General features: G+C 44.6%; 1 protein-coding gene across 6 annotated transcripts in view; it reads left to right on the top strand.

Annotated features, from left to right (window-relative positions):
- Positions 1-19,195, top strand: part of ASTN2 (astrotactin 2) — a 915,666-nt gene that overhangs the window by 888,241 nt on the left and 8,230 nt on the right. For all 6 annotated transcript variants that reach the window (XM_084993997.1, XM_021074505.2, XM_084993987.1 and 3 more), the window contains 2 exons: positions 10,496-10,596; positions 12,242-12,425. In XM_084993997.1, the coding sequence (XP_084850123.1) occupies positions 10,496-10,596; positions 12,242-12,425 (285 nt within the window). The remainder of the gene's footprint in view (positions 1-10,495; positions 10,597-12,241; positions 12,426-19,195) is intronic.

Below are 19,195 nucleotides of genomic sequence, written 5' to 3'. Positions count from 1 at the left end.
CAGGGTAGTTGCATGTCTTGCAGGGAAGCTCAGGGCTCTAAGCAAGAACATTTTCGTGAGCACGGTGGAAGTTGCACAGCCTTTTATGATCCAGACTCAAAAGTTACCCAGTGTCCCTTCCGCTGCACTCTATTCAAGTAAAAGCACTTGTGAACCCACCACATTCAAGGTGAAGGAACATAGGTGCCTATCTCTCAATAGGAACAATGTCACAGAATTGGGTAGGCAGGCTTATTTCATAACCATTATAGAAAAGATCATAATTTAAACACACACATACTGAACAGTGGCGAAATCTTCCTTTGCACTTATCATGTGCCAGGCATTATCTTGAGTACTTTATTCATCCAACATCCCTATGAAGGAGATAATGCTATCATCTACACTTTAAAGACAAGAACACTGAAGGACAGAGACGTTAACTAACTTGTCCAAGGTCATAAAGATGGTAGGTTGTAGAGCCAACATTTGAACTCGGGTAGTCAGGTCCCAAAGTCTGTTCTGACCATGGCAGATCCTGCGTCATTGTGATCCTAAAAACAGGAATGCTCTGGAGTTCCCGTCGTGGCACAGCGGAAACAAATCTGACTAGGAACCATGAGGTTGCAGGTTCTATCCCTGGCCTTGCTCAGTGGGTTAAGGGTCCAGAGTTGCCATGAGATGTGGTGTAGGTTGAAGATGCGGCTCGGATCTGGTGTTGCTGTGGCTGTGCTGTAGGCTGGCAGCTGTAGCTCTGATTCGACCCCTAGTCTGGGAACGTCCATATGCCATGGGTGTGGCCCTAAAAAGACAAAAGACAAACAAAAAAAAAAAAACCCAAACTAGAATGCTCTTTCCACTGTTCAGGTGGTACTGGATTCAGAACCTGAGTCTATGGACTGCCAGGTGTGCTAGCAGGTCTTCCTGCCAATGATCGGTTACAAACATCATTGCACACCTACTCTGGTTTAGGCTGTTCTATCCACCAAGGGCAGTCAGTCCTAGGAAAGGCTGTGCTGTGTGTCACTGAGCATCACACTCATCAGTTTGGTTCACAAGAAACCTAAAATATGAGTAAGGGGATTGAATTCTGATTTAATTCTCACTACCCCATGAGATAAAAACGTTTCTCATTGACAGATAAGGAAACCAAGGCCCAGTGGTTAGCTGTGCTTGCCTCATAGCCGCTGGGGTTCCTGTTCAAACCCAGAGCCTGATAACGCAAGCCCGTGCTTTTAGCTGTGCACTCCAGTGGCGAAGGGTCTGGAATGGATGCTACCCTCTCTTGAGAGGCGACCATCCTCAGTCCTAGGACACCAGATCTCACCTGTCCCTGAGAGCTGATCTTGGCTTAGTTTCGTCCTGGCAGAGATGGGAGACTAAGACCCAGAGAAGGGTAGGTGTTCCTGCTCAGACCCCGACCTGGACCCAGGACCCAGTGTTTGTCCCACTGCCCCCGACTTCCGCATCGTGCTGGCAATGGCAGGGGTGGGGAGTGGTGGTAGTTAGTGGCGGGTCGGGGGAGTGAACTGCCGGGAGGTTGTTTGCCAAAGCCGTGTGAGGGAAGAAGCTTTTACAAGACCAGGGCCTCCAGCCTGGAAACATCTGTTTCCCTTCAACCCAGCGAGGAGACTCTGGCCTCCCCAGAATGCCTACATCATGTGGCGGCTGGGGAAGAGCAAGTCTTGGCCTGGAGACTTCAAAGGCGTTTTCCCGTCCTCACGGGGACCTGCTTCTGACGTGGGCCTCCAAGGCTCTGTCCCAACTCTTACCCCCTGTCAGACCCGCAAGAAGCTCTCACCGCCCATTAAGGTCTCAGTTTCATTCTCTCACCCCTGCTGTGAGGGGGGCCTGGGGCCTTGGATGGGACCAACAGCAGCTTCCTCTCCACTTACCTTCCTCTGATCTCCACTAGGACCCTAACTTTGGGTCAGGGGAGGGGGAGCCTTGGGCACTGGAATCCCATCATCATATGGAGAAGAGTACCCACCCAGCTCTCTTGTGGTGGGTGCTAACATACCAGGCGTCCTGGTGAGCAGTTCCCTATCATATCTTGTTTTATTCTAGGAACCACCTTAGAGAATGGATTGTAATATTATGGTTCCTATCTGATGGGTGAGTATGTTGAGGCAAGGCTTCACACCGCGAATAAGTGGAGAGGCAGAATTTAAAACCAAATCACCGGATTCCAAAGCCATGCATCAAACTACTCTGTTATTCCATTTCCTTTTTTTTTTTTTTTTCCTTGGCTTTTTAGGGCTGCACCTGCAGCATATGGAAGTTCCCAGACTAGGGGTCAAATCAGAGCTGCAGCTGCGGGCCTATGTCACAGCCACAGCAATGCAGGATCCAAGCCGCATCTGCTGCTGAGCCACAGTGGGAACTCCTGTTCCCTCTCCTTTAATGACCTTTTATCTAATCACCTTTTGTTCATTTTATACATAGGGAAACTGATTTCTAGACAAGAGATATACTACCTCATTCATTCAGTCTCTTACTCATTCTCTAAAGTATGTGCTGAGCTTAGCATGGTTTAGGTATCTGAGCTCCAGATGTAGGTGGATAGAGATGAGTGGAGCCATATCCTGGTCCTAGAGACACTCCCATACTCATGGGGGCAAGAGAGGAGTGTATGGGCACTGACCTAGTCATGCTGCACGTGCCGTGATGTGACAGGGCCCCATGCAGGGATCTTCCTAGAGGAGATGAGGTTGGACTGATGCTCCAAGGACAAGGTGGAGAAGGGCAGCCCAGCCAGCGGGTGCAGCGTGTGCAGAGGCAGAGGTGGAACCCATTAGCAGTTGGATGTAGTTCTACTGGGAAACAGAGTAGGAAGCAAAGATCAGTGAACAAGGCTGGATCTGTGGCCAGAGTTTGAAACTCAGTGATAGAATCTCAGACTGATAGCATCAAATGAAGGAACAACAAGGAGTCACACTGGGGACCCGTGGTAAGGAGTTTGTGCTTTTTCCTGAGAATGGCAAAGAAACATTTTTTAAAAAATGAAACAAAACAAAAAGGCACTGTACATTTGAGTAGTCAATACCAAGGCACTCCCCACACAATGAAATCCCAAGACACAAAGATCATACTGCCTTAGGCATCTGAGATCTCATAAGCCAGAGTCTCTGGAAAAGCCTGGAAACAAACCCAGGTGTTCAACCACCTTGGCCAGTGTTCTTTCAAAACAGTCAGAAGAAGGAGTAGCAAGTGTTTGGACCTGGAGTTCCAGGTTCCTAAATAGCTCATCCCTCTTCATCCTAGGAGACACCTCCTTTATGATTCAATTATCCCATAGGTACAGTTGGACCTAAGTCAGCCAGTTGTACAAGAAACAGGGTAGTGTATAGAAGGGGCACTAGAGGAGAGTCAGGAAAGCCAGTCTCTCTTCTGAACTCATTGGCAGCAGGTCCTTGTGCAAGTCTCTTTGCTCTCTGGGCCTCACTTTTCCCACCTGTTAAGATGAGGATGTGGAGCTTGGGGGTGGCTCAAGAGTTCTAGTTCAGATTATCAGTGGATCTCAGCCTGCCTCAGCAGGTAAAGGTGACAGAACTGAGCTGAGGTCACTGGCACCCTTCTAGACCCTGGAGAAACACAGCTCTGACTGTGTGGTCTCTCAGGCTCTCTCATACCCCTTTCACTCTGCTTTGTGGATGTGTATATATGTATCTGTTCCTCTCCCCCTCCCTCTCTCCCCCATCTCATTCTATCCTCTCCTGTCCTCTCCTCCTTCCCCACATCAGGGGCCACCACTTTATTCCCCTCTCAAAGAGCCCCCCCCAAGGCCCTGCCTGGTCCCCTAACAGCTTTCAGATGTGTCTCTGGAACGGTTCTACAATTACAGCTGAGACAGGCAGAAAGCGCAGGGCCTTGTGACTTTTGACCCAGGCCTGTGTGGCTGACATCTTCCTCTTTCTCCACCCCTCCACCCCTACTGGCAGGGTGGGCCGAGGCCTCTGCTGACATGTTGGGTTACTCTAATAACACAAATAGAAGCTACCTTTGAGGGAGCAAAGATTGCGCCAGGCCTGTTGCAATCATTGTGCCATCAAGTCTTGATCCCAAACTTAGGAGATACTGTTCATTTCACCCGCCTTTACAGGTGCAGAGACTGAGGCTCAGAGATAGTGAAGTGACTTCCCCAAGGATGCTCACCCAGCAATTAGGGAAAGTGAGATTCTACCCATGTTTTAAGATTTGAAAACCTATTGAGACTGCTGCTTCCCCAGCATGCTGTTTATTCATGCTGCTTGGCTAAGCAGTGAGGGGGGGGACCCTGGCCCCTCTTGGTAGAGGAAATATAATACAGAAGTATCATGGAAACCTAAGAGGCCAATGGGAAAGCAGTGTTTAAAAGTTTTTTCCAATTCCTCATGTTCGAAGACTCATTCACATTTTATTGATTATAGCCTTCCATGTTCCCTTCAGTTGAAACGCATCTCCTTCTCTTCTACTCTTAAAAAAACATTTTAAAAATGTGTACTCCTGCCCAAATAAGTGCTATTTATATGATTTTTGTAGAAAATTTGCAACTCATAAGGTACTTCTATGTAGTCCTTGAGACAGCCATACACTGTCTCTACAACTATCCCTGTTCCACCAATGCAGAAATTGAAATTGAGAGATGATGAGCTGGCATATGCTCAAGTTCATTCATTTCGTCAAATATTTAAAGTGTCTATCATATGCCTAGTACTGTATTAAGTGTCAGGGATATAGCTGTTCCCAAGCTGCAGGCTAGGGTTTGGTTTCTGCCTCCTGGCACTTTCTAGATGAATTGTTGTATGGGTAGCAGGTGCTTACCCAGTGTTACCCGATGTCCTTACCTCCCTCCTTAGCCTCTTACTTATTCCCGCATCCTGGAGTTCCATTATGACCTTGCTTCCAAGCCCTCAGCAAGGCTTGCAGCCCTAACTCCCCTTTTAGAGCACTTATATTCCACATTCACCGGCACTGACCTGTGAAGTGACCAGCAGCCTCCTTATCACACGTGCCTGGTACAAAGAGGTGGAATAAGCACAGAGAGGTAAAGTGACTAGTCCGAGGTCACAGAGGAAGGGGATAGAATGGAACAAGCCTTACCAGACTTGTTCCTCTGTCCCCCAGTGCTTTCCTTGGCTGAGACAATGTAGTAAGGAACTGAACTCTACTCACAGGGCTGAGCTGTGGCAGCTGGAGAGAGAGAAGGCCCACACCACAGTGCTGCTGCTCTCGCGGACAACTAGATCGGACTCTGTCTAAAGATGGGGCCAAAATACCCCATGCTGCTTAAGTCACGTATATTGGGTATAGACTCGCCCTTGCTTACCCATGCCAGTGCTCCCACCCAGCTGATGAAGGATAGCAGGTGCAATTAGATTTGACAAGAGAGAAAGTACAATGTGGTTAGGAGTATAGTCTTTGGATTCAGGCAAACCTGTGTTCTGGTTCCATGTTGCTACTTCATGTGTAATAATAGGTCAATTCCTTGACCTCCTTGGAACCAATGTCCTTACTGATAAAATGTAAGCAATCGTGGTACCCAACTCAAATATTATGAAGATTAACTGGAATAGTGCTTGTAAAGGGCCCAACACCGATGCGCACCCATTCGATGATAGCCGGGCTTGCCCTTACACTTGGGCGGTGTGCTAGGTTTCCTGCACTTGGACTGATCATTCTGCAGGGGTGGGGGCCTTGTTTCATTTGTTTCCCATTTGGAGATACTTAGGATCAGAGACGATTAATCAACTAGCCCAAGGTCATATGGCTGGTGAACATCAGAGCCATGGTTTGAATGGCTGCTGATTGGACTACAAGGCTCTTTCTGCTTCTGGGGTTCCAGGTCACCTGTTCCCTGTTCAGCCCCTGACCCCAGTCCACTTTGCAACAACCTGGGGGGGACAGCTCAGTGCTGACATTCCTGTGGTGCTAGCAGGTGTCCTTGTGGGTCTGGCAGGGACCTGGTGGCAGTGTCCCAAAGCAGCAGAGAACGTGGAGCATATATGATGATGAGACTGGCTGCCAGCCTGGCTTGTGGCATCGTAAACACAGACCTGGCTTGACTGATCGATGAATTCCTATATGAACCCAAAACACCAGTTTCCTAGAAAAGGCAGGATGGCGCTAATGTACTATCTGAATTACCGCCAAACTCAAGACTCAATCTCAAGGAATAAGCTAGAAACGCATTCTTGGGATAACATGAGTACCCTTCACAATTCTTATTTTTTATTACTATAGTTGATTTACAGTGTTGTGCCAATTTCCCACTGTACAGTGAAGTGACCCAGTTATACATAGATAGATAATTCTGTTCCTTATATTATCTTGCATCATGGTCTATCCCAAGAGATTGGGTATAGTTCCCTGTGCTGTACAGTAGGGTCTCATTGCTTACGCATTCTAAATGTAATCATTTGCATCTACTAATCCCAGTCCATCCCACTCACCCCCCACAATTCCTTAAAAGAGAAATTGTTATTCTTTGAAAGATTTGCACGCAAAAAAAGACAAATGGTATTTTCTCCAGAAAGAAATGCTTCTGCTTACTGTGTCCCTGGGCCGAGAAGTTCTGATTTGTAGTACCTTTTATTAACACAACATTTGGGCTATCAGGTCGTGGCATATTAAAGCCCGGAGGGCCCCTAAAATTACAAAGTTCAGACCCTCTGAGCCAGTAGCAGTAGAGCTGGGGCAGCACAATGGCAGCTGAGAGCAAAGAGGATGGATTTTAGAGTAAGACAAAGAATGGCACAAGTCTTGGCTCTTTCATTGTCTACCTCTGTGATTTTGGACAAATTGCCTAATTTTTTGATCTTCAGTTTCCTTTTCTGAAAGGTGGGGATAATGAGGGTGATTATTTTAGCAGGTTTTCATAAGATTAGAAAAACATGTGAAATGGCACTGTTTCCACTTAGTTGGGGCTTGCCAAGTGTACCTAATGGAATTGTATTTGCACAGAGTTGACATCCATAGACCTTCAGCCAGAAGACGGTAGCTGATAATGGTTAAGTGCAAGGGCTTTGGAGTCAGACAAAGCTAGATTTAATTGCCAGTCCCAGTAATTACTGTGAGGTTCTGTGCAAGCTGCTTTTCCTCGCTCAGCCTCACATATGAAATGAAGAGAGTAATAGGAGTTCCCGTTGTGGTTCAGTGGTAACAAACCGGGCTAGTATCCATGAGGTTGTGGGTTCGATCCCTGGCCTTGCTCAGTGGTTTAAGGATCCGGTGTTGCCCTGAGCTGCGGTATAGATTGCAAGCATGACTCACATCCAGCGTTGCTATGGCTGGGGCATAGGCCTGTGACTACAGCTCTAACTTGACCTCTAGCCTTGGAATTTCCATGTCTCAGGTACGGTCCTAAAAAGATAAATAAATAAATTAATTAATTAATTAAAGAGAAGCTATCTTTTAGGATCATCTGGGGGAATTAATAGCAATAATGCAGGTAAAACTGCTTAGATCAGTGCTTGACACATATTAAGGACTTAGCATATATTAATTTGAACAACCAATTTATATTTATTTACTGCCTCATATGTGCAGTCAGGGCTTATCACTCTGCAACTTGGTAATCACAGTGTTAGGCACATTTTATTTATTTTATTGAAGTATAGTTGATTTATAATGCTGTGTTAATTTCTGCTACACAGCAAAGTGATTCAGTTATACATACATGTACACTTTTTTTTTTACATATTTCTTGCCATTCTGGTTTATCACAGGATACTGAATATAGTTCTTTATGCAGTGGGTTATTGTTGTTTATCCCTTCCACCTATAATAGCTTACATCTGCTAACCCCAGTATCCTCCATACTTCTCCCAATCCCCTCCCCATTGGCAACCACAAGTCTGTTCCCTATGTTCTTGAATTGTTTCTATTTTGTAGATAGGCTCATTGTGTCATATTTCATTTTATTTTATTTTATTTTACATATGTATGTATGTATGTATGTCTTTTTAGAGCCACACCCTCAGCATATGGAGGTTGCCAGGCTAGGGGTTGAATTGGAGCTGCAGCCACTGGCACAGCAATGCATACAAGAAGTCTGTTTTCAATCAGAGCTTTTTCTCCCAGGGTTGCTCCATGCCAGTCATGAAGGTGACTGAGGATTCATGTGCATGCCTTGATTGAGTTAGTGAGAAGTGTCCAGAGCCATGCACACCCATCAGGAATGATGCAGAGGAGAAAGCCTTGGCCTTGGGATGGAACAGCCAATGCTACTTGCCATGGTTACACCCATTGCCCCAACTTTCTAGAATGCCTATACTGCCAGGCCCTGTAAGATCCCACCTCCCCGTGACCTCCTGTTCAGGGTCCCTTGCATCTGTAAGATCTCTAAGTGCGTTCTTCTTTTTTTTTTTTTTTTCTTTTTAGGGCCACACCCATGGCATATGTAAATTCCAAGGCTAGGGGTTGAATCACAGCTGCAGCTGCCAGCCTACTTCACAGACACAGCAATGTGTGATCCAAGCTGCATCTGCAACCTACACCACAACTCACAGCAATGGTAGATCCTTAACCCACTGAGCAAGGCCAGGGTTTGAACCCATGTCCTCATGGACACTAGTTGGGTTTGTTACCCACTGAGCCATGACAGAAACTCCTCATTTGTGTCATATTTTAGATTCCACTTGTTGGTGATATCGTGGTATCTGTCCTTCTCTTTCTGACTTACTTCATTTAGCATGAGAATCTCTAGTTGCATCCATGTTGCTATGATCCATGTTGCTACTAGTGGCATTATTTTGTTCTTATTTATGGCTGAGTAGTATTCCATTGTATATATGTACCACATCTTCTTAATCCATTCATCTGTCAATGGACATTTAGTTTTCTTCCATGTCTTAGCTATTGTGAACAGTGCTGCTATGAACATAGGGATGCATGTTCTTTTGAATTATAGTTTTGTCTGGATATATGTCCAGGAGTGGAATTGCTGGATCATTTGGTAGTTCTATTTTTCATTTTCTGAGGCACTTCCATACTATTTTCCATAGTGATTATACCAACTTATATTCTCACCAATGGTGTAGGAGGGTTCCCTTTTCTCCTTACCCTCTGGAGAATGTTATTTGTAGACTTTTTAGTGATGGCCATTCTGACCAGTATGAAGTAGTACCTCGTTGTAGTTTTGATTTGCATTTCTCTAGTAATTAGCGGTGTTGAACATTTTTTCATGTGGTTAGGCCTCTTGTATAACATGAGGTAAGCTGAGGTGTTGGAGAAGAGGAAAGGAAACAGGACCCCTGGGGCTGTAGTTCTACCAGACCCAGGGAGCCCTCTTCCCAGTCTACACTACTGCCTCTGCCCTTGAAGGCTGGTGACAGAGGATGGCATGACAGAGGCGGGACACTTAGATGCTCAGCCCTTCTCCCTTCTATTCAGATTGTTGCTGGCCTCCAAGTCTTACCTCTTCTTGAAAGTTTTCTCTACTCACCCCTTAGAATTTGTTTAAACCACAAAACTTGGCTATCTGGAGGTCTGAAGGGCCACAGACCCTTCTCCAAGTAGGCTTGAGGACAGTGTCTGCTCTAAAGAGAATTCTGTGCCCAAGGTTGGACCTGAATCTACCTAGCCTACGGTTTGCCAGTTCTCTACTTCTGATACCACATGGGCTGCTTACTCCCACCACACAGCATGGAGTTATAGTTGGGGATGTGCCTTTTACCTAGAATAACTCCCAAACTCCCTATCATGGCCCACGAGGTTCCCACCCATCTTCCCACCCATCTCTCTTTGTACAGCCAATCCACTGCCTATTCCTCCCCAAGCAGTCTGGATCCTTCTCACCTCAGGACCTTTGCACTTACTGCTCTTCCTGCCAGGATCCCAGTCTTCCTCCTATAAGCAGGTTCCTTCTCATGTCCATGTCTTAGCTCAAACCTCTCCCCAGGAAGACGTTCATGGACACACCTGTCTAAAACACCCACATCCCCCTCCACCTTAGTCCCTGCTGCACAACCCTGTTATAGTCTCTCTCAAATACACCATTATTTAATTTTTTGCTTACTTTTTATTTAACTTTATGCAAGCAGGGACTTTGACTGTCTTGCTCATCTTTATAATCTTAGCAATAGAAGAATTCCTGGCCCGTAGTTAATATTTCATAAGTATTTGTTAAGTGAATGAATGAATGAATATATAAAGCCAGACAAGATAGCGTTAGGGTTTACTTGACCAGTCCTGGGCTCAGGCTGCTCTGTCCCCCAATAACTTTAAGACCATGGAAAGATACACAACTAAGTCTCAGTTTTCTCACTGGTTAAATGCAAGTGACAATAATCCCTGCCTGCTAGGCAGGCTACTTGTAAATTAAGAGATGAAGTGCTAAATGCGTAGCAGGGTGTTGGTGTTCAATAAATGTTTAATAGTTATCTTTTTTTCTTTCAAATCATTTCCTTTGAAGCCTAAGCTTCCCTGAGTTCTTTCAACTATTACTCCTGTGCTATGATGTTGTGTTCTTCCTTGCAACTTCCAGGGCCTTGTCTCAAGTCTCAGCTTTGTGCTCTGTTTTCTTGCTATGCTTCAGGTTCACTCTCTATGCTGTGGATACACGAGGGAGGCACTCGGAACTCAGCACAGTGACCCTGAGGACAGCCTGTCCACTGGTGGATGACAACAAGGCAGAAGGTAGGTGACCCTTTTCTCCACTTCCCAGGTAACTCCCATCTTCTCTTTCTCTAAATTCTGCCCCTCACAGTCATGAACTTCACAGATTGGCCCAGGGAGAAGAAGGTGAAGGATTTCAGATCCATGGAGGAAACTGAGATTGAGAAGCAGTTGCTCCTCTTTCATAGAGTCCATGTTCTGATTTAAGACAAGGAGTGGTGGAGAGTAGGAATCCCCCAACCGTGTCCTGCCCCATGGCCTAGGCTTTTAGAGACCAGTCCTTTTCTTCCACTTCCGTCTGTGCTAGAGCTGGCAAGTCAGTGGCACCTAGAGGACCACTTTGCTTTGCCACGCCCATGGCAGACATTATTAGCTGATCACAGCACACTTTCCCATCTAGCCCAAGGGTGGCCTCAGAATCCTCAGCATAGAGCAACCGTCATTAAATATCAGTCAGAATTCATATGCAAGTTAAATCTTGTTGATATTCTTGGTCCCTGAAGTTGTAAAAATTAGGCAAAACACCTTAAAAAATAGAACCAATAAATCAGATACACTGTACACTTAGTTTTTAGACAATGAATAGGTGCAGTTTCTACATCAGGACTGGCAAAAATATGATGATAGTTTATATGTCACGGTGGTTCACTGCAAGTTCACCAAATATATTCTAAGAGCCTGATACAAGCAAAGCAGAAGAGACATGCTCTCCACCTTTTCAGAGCTTCCATTCGAGTGGGGGAGAGAGAGATTTCTTCAAATGGCTCAACCATAAGCTTGATGATACATGTTTTGTGTGCTCCCAGACAAGAAGAGATGGTGAGACATTAAGTCTCAAAAGGGAGAGGACTTGAGATGGTTGCCTGGTAATATTTTATTATTGTTATTTTAAAATAACTCATGAACGCAGTTAAAAGAATAAGAACAATAAAAACCAGAGCAGAAAACCTCCCATCCTGAACCCAAGACCCTCAGATTCTTCTGCAGGAAATCCTGGTTAGCACTGACATGGGGACATATGTACATTTTGTTCTGAGTTTTCAAAAATGAAAGAAGGCAGCTTCTATTCAAGAGAGCAGCCCATAATTAATTTGTTACATCAATTAGTAGGAATGACTGAAAGAGTAGAAATTGCTGTGAAAGTCAAGCAAAAGAGTCTGGATTTTCCTGGAAAGATTTTTGAATGGAGAGCTATTAGACCTGATTACAGAAATGTGTTGTAAATATCACAGGGAAGATAGAAGTAGACTGTTGAGATGAGTCCAAGACAGTTTATCTAAGCCTTTGCACTTATTTGGCACTTTCTATTAAATCATAGGCACAAAACTTATGTTAACAATTAAGCTTGCAATTATAAAATAATTAAGCTTGCAATTGTAAGCAGCAGCTCTGTGCCAGACCCTATATTGAGTGCTTTAATCCACTTTTTAATGTGTTTAGTCCTCTCGATGCTCCACCCAGAGTATATATCATTATCTTTAGTTGATAGATAGGAAGACTGAGCACAGCTGGTCCGTGACATATTCAGGATGGAGTTAAGGTTGGTCTGCCCCCAAAGACCACACAGGTGAACTGCATGAATAGGCCTTCCTAGTTGCAAGGCACCCCTCCATCCTCCCCTTTTCCTACTGCCCAGTGATCTGTCCCTGCACTTCTTCCTCCCCAGAGATAGCTGACAAGATCTACAATCTGTACAATGGGTACACGAGTGGGAAGGAGCAGCAGACTGCCTACAACACGCTGATGGAAGTCTCAGCCTCGATGCTCTTTCGAGTCCAGCACCACTACAACTCTCACTATGAGAAGTTCGGCGACTTTGTCTGGAGGAGTGAGGATGAGCTGGGGCCCAGGTATGGGCATATGACCATGAGTGAAGTGGGAAATTCTTTTTGCTGACTGGAGCTTCCCCCCTCACCCCCATAGGCTGAGAGTGGGCTTTATGAAATAAATAAGGGTGGTAGTCACCTTAGTCATGTCCAGGTTCAAGATGGGAGATGGGTAGAGAGAATGAAAGAATCTTAGAATTTTAGCATCTTGGACTCCTGGAACGTCAGATAAGAGAGCGGCCTCAGTGTTCTTTCTGCTAGTTACTCCCCTTCCAATTTCAGTTTTAAGATGAAAAAACAGAAACCTAGCCTCCCAGAGGGGACTCGTCCTAACCAACATCATAGGAGAGCGTGGTGGCAGCCTCAGGGCCCCTGACCTAGGGTTTTGCCTATTCTTTCACAAGCAATCCAGGTTTTTCTGGAATAAAGTTCATTAGTGATCATGCCTAAATACAGTTAGAAATTCAATGTGTTAAGGCATGATTTTTTTTTTTTTCACCAGCAATGACCATGCCAGCTACTGTGTTAGGCGCCATGGAGAATTCACCCTTAACGAACATAGTCATTCTCTTCTGAAACTTCACAAAGGAGTATCTGAAACAGTGGCTGCACGTCTTACCTAGCACCCCATTCATGACGTGTCATGTCACATGATGACATTCATTCGTGTATTCAACACAAATTTAGGAGCCCCTCTCTTAGGTTGGTTATTGGCCATGCAATGCTAAAAAGGTAGAAGCAGCCCCTACCTACATACAACTTACTGTTGCAAGTAATTAAACAAGTAACTGCCAAGAATAGGATTGATAAGTGTCCTGAGAGCAGAAGAATGGAGCCTTTGAGGAGGCGTTTAGGTCTCCCAGGCTGGGACTCTCACACCCAAAGTGTGAGTTAGGGTCAGGAGCATGAAGGCAGAGTAGGACTGGAGGGTTTGGGGCCAAGGAACTTGCCTGTGAAATGTTCAGAGGAGATAATACGCATAGAATGGGTTTTTCCTCTCAAATTTTGATCATTTGCCTTCCGCCTCTGATTTTTGCCATATCACCACACCACATGTTTTATCTATTTGGTATTTCTTCCTTCGGTTTGCCTCTTATTGAAAATATATTTGAGATGAAACAGTGTATCATTTCATCAAGGGAAAACTAACACCATCTACTTTTAATAGAAAATGAAACTTCAGCATTCAGTGTAATGGAAGAAAAATAAAACCAAAAGACAATGTAGTTCAATCCTAGCAGAGTCCTGAGGCTTTCCCTTTAGAGGGGGAGATTAGCAAGTGTTAGAGAAGTATTTAAGACAGTCCCAAACTAAAACTTTCTTTCTTGAAATAATCTGGAGGAGGAGAAGGGAATGGAAAAGGGAATTTAAAGGCTTCTCCCCAGTGTGATTCACTGTTGTTTCATACTGGGTCTGTGATCTTCTTGGATACCACCTAAAATCCTTTCTCCTGCCCCAGGGGAACTCCTTCCACACGTTGGTAAACACTGTGTAGAGGAACTGAAAGAATTTCTGTGTACTTGGAGCAAAGTGTGTGACCACAGGAGCAGTAAGAGATAAGAAAAGAGAGGTCAACAGGGGCCAGTTCCGAATGCCCTTTAAGTAGGGTTAAAGAGTTTGGATTATCTCTTGAGGGCAGTGGGAAGCTTTTCAAGTGTTTTTCACAGGGGAGAGAGATTATCAGATCTTCAAGGGAAAAAGATCCCTCCAACTGCAGTTAGAAGCCTGGACTGGAGGAGTCAAGACCAGAGGGATGGAGGGAGGGAGGTGGGGTGGCTCCAGAGGCCGCTGTGTCACTAATCCAGGAGAGCACACACAGGCTCTGGGCGGGAGTAGTATCAGTGGCACTGGAGACAGTTGCATGAGTTCTTGAAATACTTGGTGAGCACCCTGCTCTGCTTTACATAGCTTTACAATCACCCCATGGACTAGATAAAGTAGGGTATCCTCCACATTTTATGGATGAAAAGGAATCAGAGGTGTCAGGGGGTCACACAAGCTGCCCAGAGGTGCACAGAGTTTGCTCTGGAGTCTGGTTCTGCCCGGAGCTTTCACCCTGAGCCCTTAGAACACTTGCAATAACTTCCAAGAATCTGAGGTCCTTGAGGGTCGAGATGAGAGCTTGGTTGAAGGCCAAAAGGGATCTTTCCTTGGGATGGGCCTTATCTATCCTGTTGGGTCCTGGATTGTAACTTTCTCCCTGCTACATGAAAGGAATGTTCTTGAGATAAAAGCTAAAAGAGAGCAGACAGGCAGAAGCACAGAGCCCCAGATGAAAGCCCCAGGTGCCACGTTGAGTCATTCCACTGCCTTCTTGCCCATGGGTGGGGACAGGACTTTCGCTTCACTAGGCTTTCCCTTAGGGCTCAGGAAGTTTGGGTGGAAGCTAAACAAGAGCTTCACTCTATAATCTGGGATCCTTTATGACCTTCCAGGACATAAACCTTCTAAAAAGGCATTCTGGCCACCCAGAGAGGTAGAACAACCCACTCAGTAATGGACTGTGATAACCTGCTCACCTCCAGCCAACTAGTCACCAGCCACTGTCCACCAACCTCTACCTGTCATGCAACTTCCTTCTCCTCTGGGTCTTTCCAGTCTCTAGAGAGAATACAAGATTTATCTGATGTCCCATTCTGGCATCAGCAGGAATCAAGGCAGCTGCATCCTAATCCATCCTGGCACTGGCAATAAACTCACTGTGCAACCTTGGGCTCTGGCCCTCTCTGGTCCTCAGTCTGTTCATCGATAAAATTTAGTAATACTTGTTTTCAGCAGTGAAAATTTGTTTTCTGAATAAATCTTACGAAGAACCCCTGGTCTTAGCTAGAATGCCACTTCCTTAGAGAGTCCTCTAAAATGTCTACCCATACACTATCATACCCTCATATTTTAATTTTCTGTGTCATATCTGCTAGTTTTGGTGTCCTATATTGCTTGGGTGTCCCTCTTCCCCATTATGATATCTGTTGATGTATACCTAGTGATCTTTTGTGTCCTCTTCACTCTTGTCAGTAGGTGCTAAGCCATCCCTTGCTTACTGAATAATTGCATAATGGGATGAGTAGATGGGTGGACCAGATTACTGCAGAGTTGTTCTGGTGGAAGCTAGAGTGGGTGGTCTGGAGCACCCCCTTTCTGAGTCTCCTCTTCAACTCCCTGGTCTAATCCCAAGGGTCCCTGCAGTCTACCTGAGCTATCAAGGATCTATAGATCACAATTGGAAACAACTGCATTCCACAAACTCCAAGGTTTTTCTAGCTTAAAAAATAGTATTAAAAAAATGCATCATCCTTGCAAATATTAAGAGACTTGAGGAGACCCTCACTTCATTAATTTACTGATTCATTGATTCATTTAATGTGTCTACTATGTGCCAGGCCCTGTGCTGTGGGCTGGAAACATATGGATGAAGGAGACAGTTCTTGCCTTTACAGGCTCAGCATCTGGCAAGAAAAAGACTGGTCATCAGGCAGTGGCAGTAAAATATGTCATGAGAACATGCTATAAAAAGAGAATGGGAAGTATATTTTAGGACAGTGCTTATCAAACTTTAATATACAGGAGAATGATCTGGGGCCTTACAATTCAAATCAACTCAGTAGTCTGGGATGGACTTGAGATTCTGCATTTCTAACAAGGTCTCAGGTGATGCCAATGTTGCTAGTTTAAAAAGCATACTCTTGCGTGACAAGGTTCCAAAGGCAGCTGTAGGTGAAGCTACTCCAGAGCTGAAGGAAGAATTTCTGGAGAAGAAGGTAAACTGATGCTTTATGGCATACTCACAGCATAGAGTCCTTCAGGTGGAAGAAGAAGAGAGTTCTCTTAGAAGGAAGCACCAGAGAAAAGGTGAGAGAGGGTGGAATAAGAGAAGGACAAATCTCCTTGGGGAAGAGAGTTTAGGGTGAGAAGAAAAAGAAAAAGCTGAAGAGTTCAGCAGAGGTCAGATCATGATGGCTCTTACAAGCCCTGTTCATGCGTTGTTCTTTCTTCCAAAAGCTGGGTGAAGGTTTTGAACAGAGAACCAGGGTGAGTAAATGTACCATGCGTCTCAAGGGTGAGCAAGTGTGCGGACATCAGAGTGTAAAGGAAAGAGAACAAGGCACTGCCTTGGAACTAGGAGTCTTGGTTTCAAGCCCAAGCCTTGCCACCCACTTGCTATGTAACCTTGGACATGTTTCAGCTCCATTCTCAGCCTCATTTGCAGCATAAAAGGGCTGGACTCCAAAGAACCTAAAAGCTTTGAGGCTGAGGGACCAGCAAGCCCTGAAGGTCATGGAGAACAGAGAAGAGACACCATGAGTATCCTTTCACCTACAGCCCAGCACGGCTTATTTCTGAGGGCTGATGTCATGGAATGAGCTCTGTTTGGATTTTGTTGCCCCGTAATCACCAAACCCAAAAATGTTCTCTACTCCTCCGTGGCTCTGTGGTCACATACCCCCATAAAACTTAGTGACAAAAGGGCGACTCTTACTGCTACCTAATAAATCAATCAGGCCAATGTCCTTTAGAGCCCAGTTCCCATGGCAACCACAGATGACAGCAAACAGCTGCTCAGAGAAGACCTGCTAACACCCAGCTGTCCCAGCCATGCATGTCTCCTATTAGGAGACTTGAAAAACCATGCTTATAGGTGGCCAGGGACCAGAATTTGCTCCAGTCAGAATATCTTTGACCACTCTTGAGCCTCTCAATCCTCTGTTAATGTTTGACTTAAATGACAGAGTTGGGAGAAGAGAGCAAGCACTTGAAGAGATGTTGTTTCACTGGAATTGATATATCTACATCAGAAATGGTGTTAGCCCCTCTTGCTTCTGTGGTAGACATTGCTGAAAGATTGCAAAAATCATCCCAGGCTTGGTGCATCCTGGGATCTTTCTCAGTGTAGCCAGACAATGAAGTTTTTCCCATCTGAAAAGGATTAGCATGTGCCATGAACTGCTGCTGCTTTGTTCTTAGTGGAAATAGTCAAGCCTGGGATGTCACTGCAGATTCTTCAGTCCAAGATTAGGTTAGCTCTTTCCCTGGATATCTTGAATTCACTCTCTCAGGATTTCTAGAACATTAGGAACAAGAGCAAACTTAGGCTTCTTGAGGCATATTCCTTTCATCTCAGATGCACTGTGTGTGTGTGTGTGTGTGTGTCTGTCTGTCTGTCTGTCTGTCTTTTTGTCTTTTTAGGGATGCACCCACAGCATATGGAGGTTCCCAGGCTAGGGGTCTAACTGAAGATGCAGCTGTGACCTACACCGCAGTTCATGGCAACACCAGATCCTTAACCCACTGAGCAAGGCCAAGGATCAAACCCGCAACCTCGTGGTTCCCAGTCAGATTTATTTTTTCTGGGACACAATAGGAACTCCTCAGATGTACTTTTAATTTTTTTCCACATATTTTGACATTTCTGAAATTAGGATGGCTTGTACACAATAGATGTACATGTCAGGTCTTGTATTCTTTCTTTTTCTGAAAGGCTATCATTAAATTAGGGGCATCTCTTATAACTGATGATTTCTTCGCATGTATGCATACAAACGAGACACACTATGACTTTGAACAAATGTCCCATAGGACGTTTTCCCCACTGATAACATAGCAACATAGAGAGTTATCTTGAAGTTTCTGTCAGTTCCAAACTGAAATAGCTTTGGGTTCATTGAGACTAAGTCATTATTACCATCAGTTTAGGCATGAATTCTTGGGAATGTCTCATGGTTTCTTAGGAGAAAATGAGTAGGAGACAAAGCCAAATGTAAATATTGTCACGGCAATGCTGGATCCTTAACCCACTGAGCAACCTGTATCCTTATGGATGCTAGTCAGATTTGTTTCCACTGAGCCATGATGGGAACTTCCACAAATCATATTCCAAACCTGATGCTGAGTAAATATATTCAGATGGTGGTACCTGAGATTTTGGTTTTCTGTTTAGTGTAGCTGGTCTTGAGGCTAAATTTGATATGGATTTACTCTAAAATTAACCCCAGTGAACCCACTGGGAAGCCATAAAACCGTGGCTTCGTTGCACACATGCATCGCACCAGCTTTAAAATATATGTGTATGTGTGCATGCTTCAAAATGTAAATGACTCTATGTATTTTGTCCTAGAAGTAATTCTTGTTCATTCTGTAACATGCAGATGAGACAGATATATATATCTGTTTATTTATTTATATATAAATAAAGTGGAAAGCAAAAATGTTGCTCCTCTGAACCCTTAATCCTCACCCAAAGATACAGTTGTTAACAGTATGCACATACTTCTCCAGATATAGATATGGATGTGACGCAAATGTGTGTATGGGTAGGTAAACTGATAAGCCTTAGTGATACACATCAACATCTTCAGACCATAGCTCCATTTCCATCAGCTCTGCCATGTTGAACAAATGCATACAGTGTGTTCTATTTCCTGCCTATTTATACATAATAGCACATGTACAAATATTTTCCTATGGATGCATCTGCAAATATGTTGTCTTTTTGAAGGGTCCTCTTGTCATGAAATTATATGACTGTCTCATACATTAATTTAGTCCTCTGTTAAAGACCAACTAGATTTCTTCCAACTTCTTTGCTATTTTATATATATATATAATTTTAAAATTCTGTATAAACATTTTGCCCACCTGCCTGATTACCTCCTTAGGTCCGCATGATGCTCATGGGCCATTTCATTCCCTTTATCAGCCTCTGCTAGAGAATGGCTATATCTTGAAAACTAAGGACTAAAAATTATTATTATTATTGTCTTTTTGCCTTTTCTAGGGCTGCTTCCCACGGCATATGG

This window comes from Sus scrofa, chromosome 1 (genome assembly GCF_054392235.1).
Source record: "Sus scrofa isolate SSC_HxYL_T2T_F1_AM1 chromosome 1, Sscrofa_HxYL_maternal_Yorkshire_Landrace_v2.0, whole genome shotgun sequence".
NCBI lineage: Eukaryota > Metazoa > Chordata > Mammalia > Artiodactyla > Suidae > Sus > Sus scrofa.
This window is presented reverse-complemented; position numbering and strand designations above follow the sequence as displayed.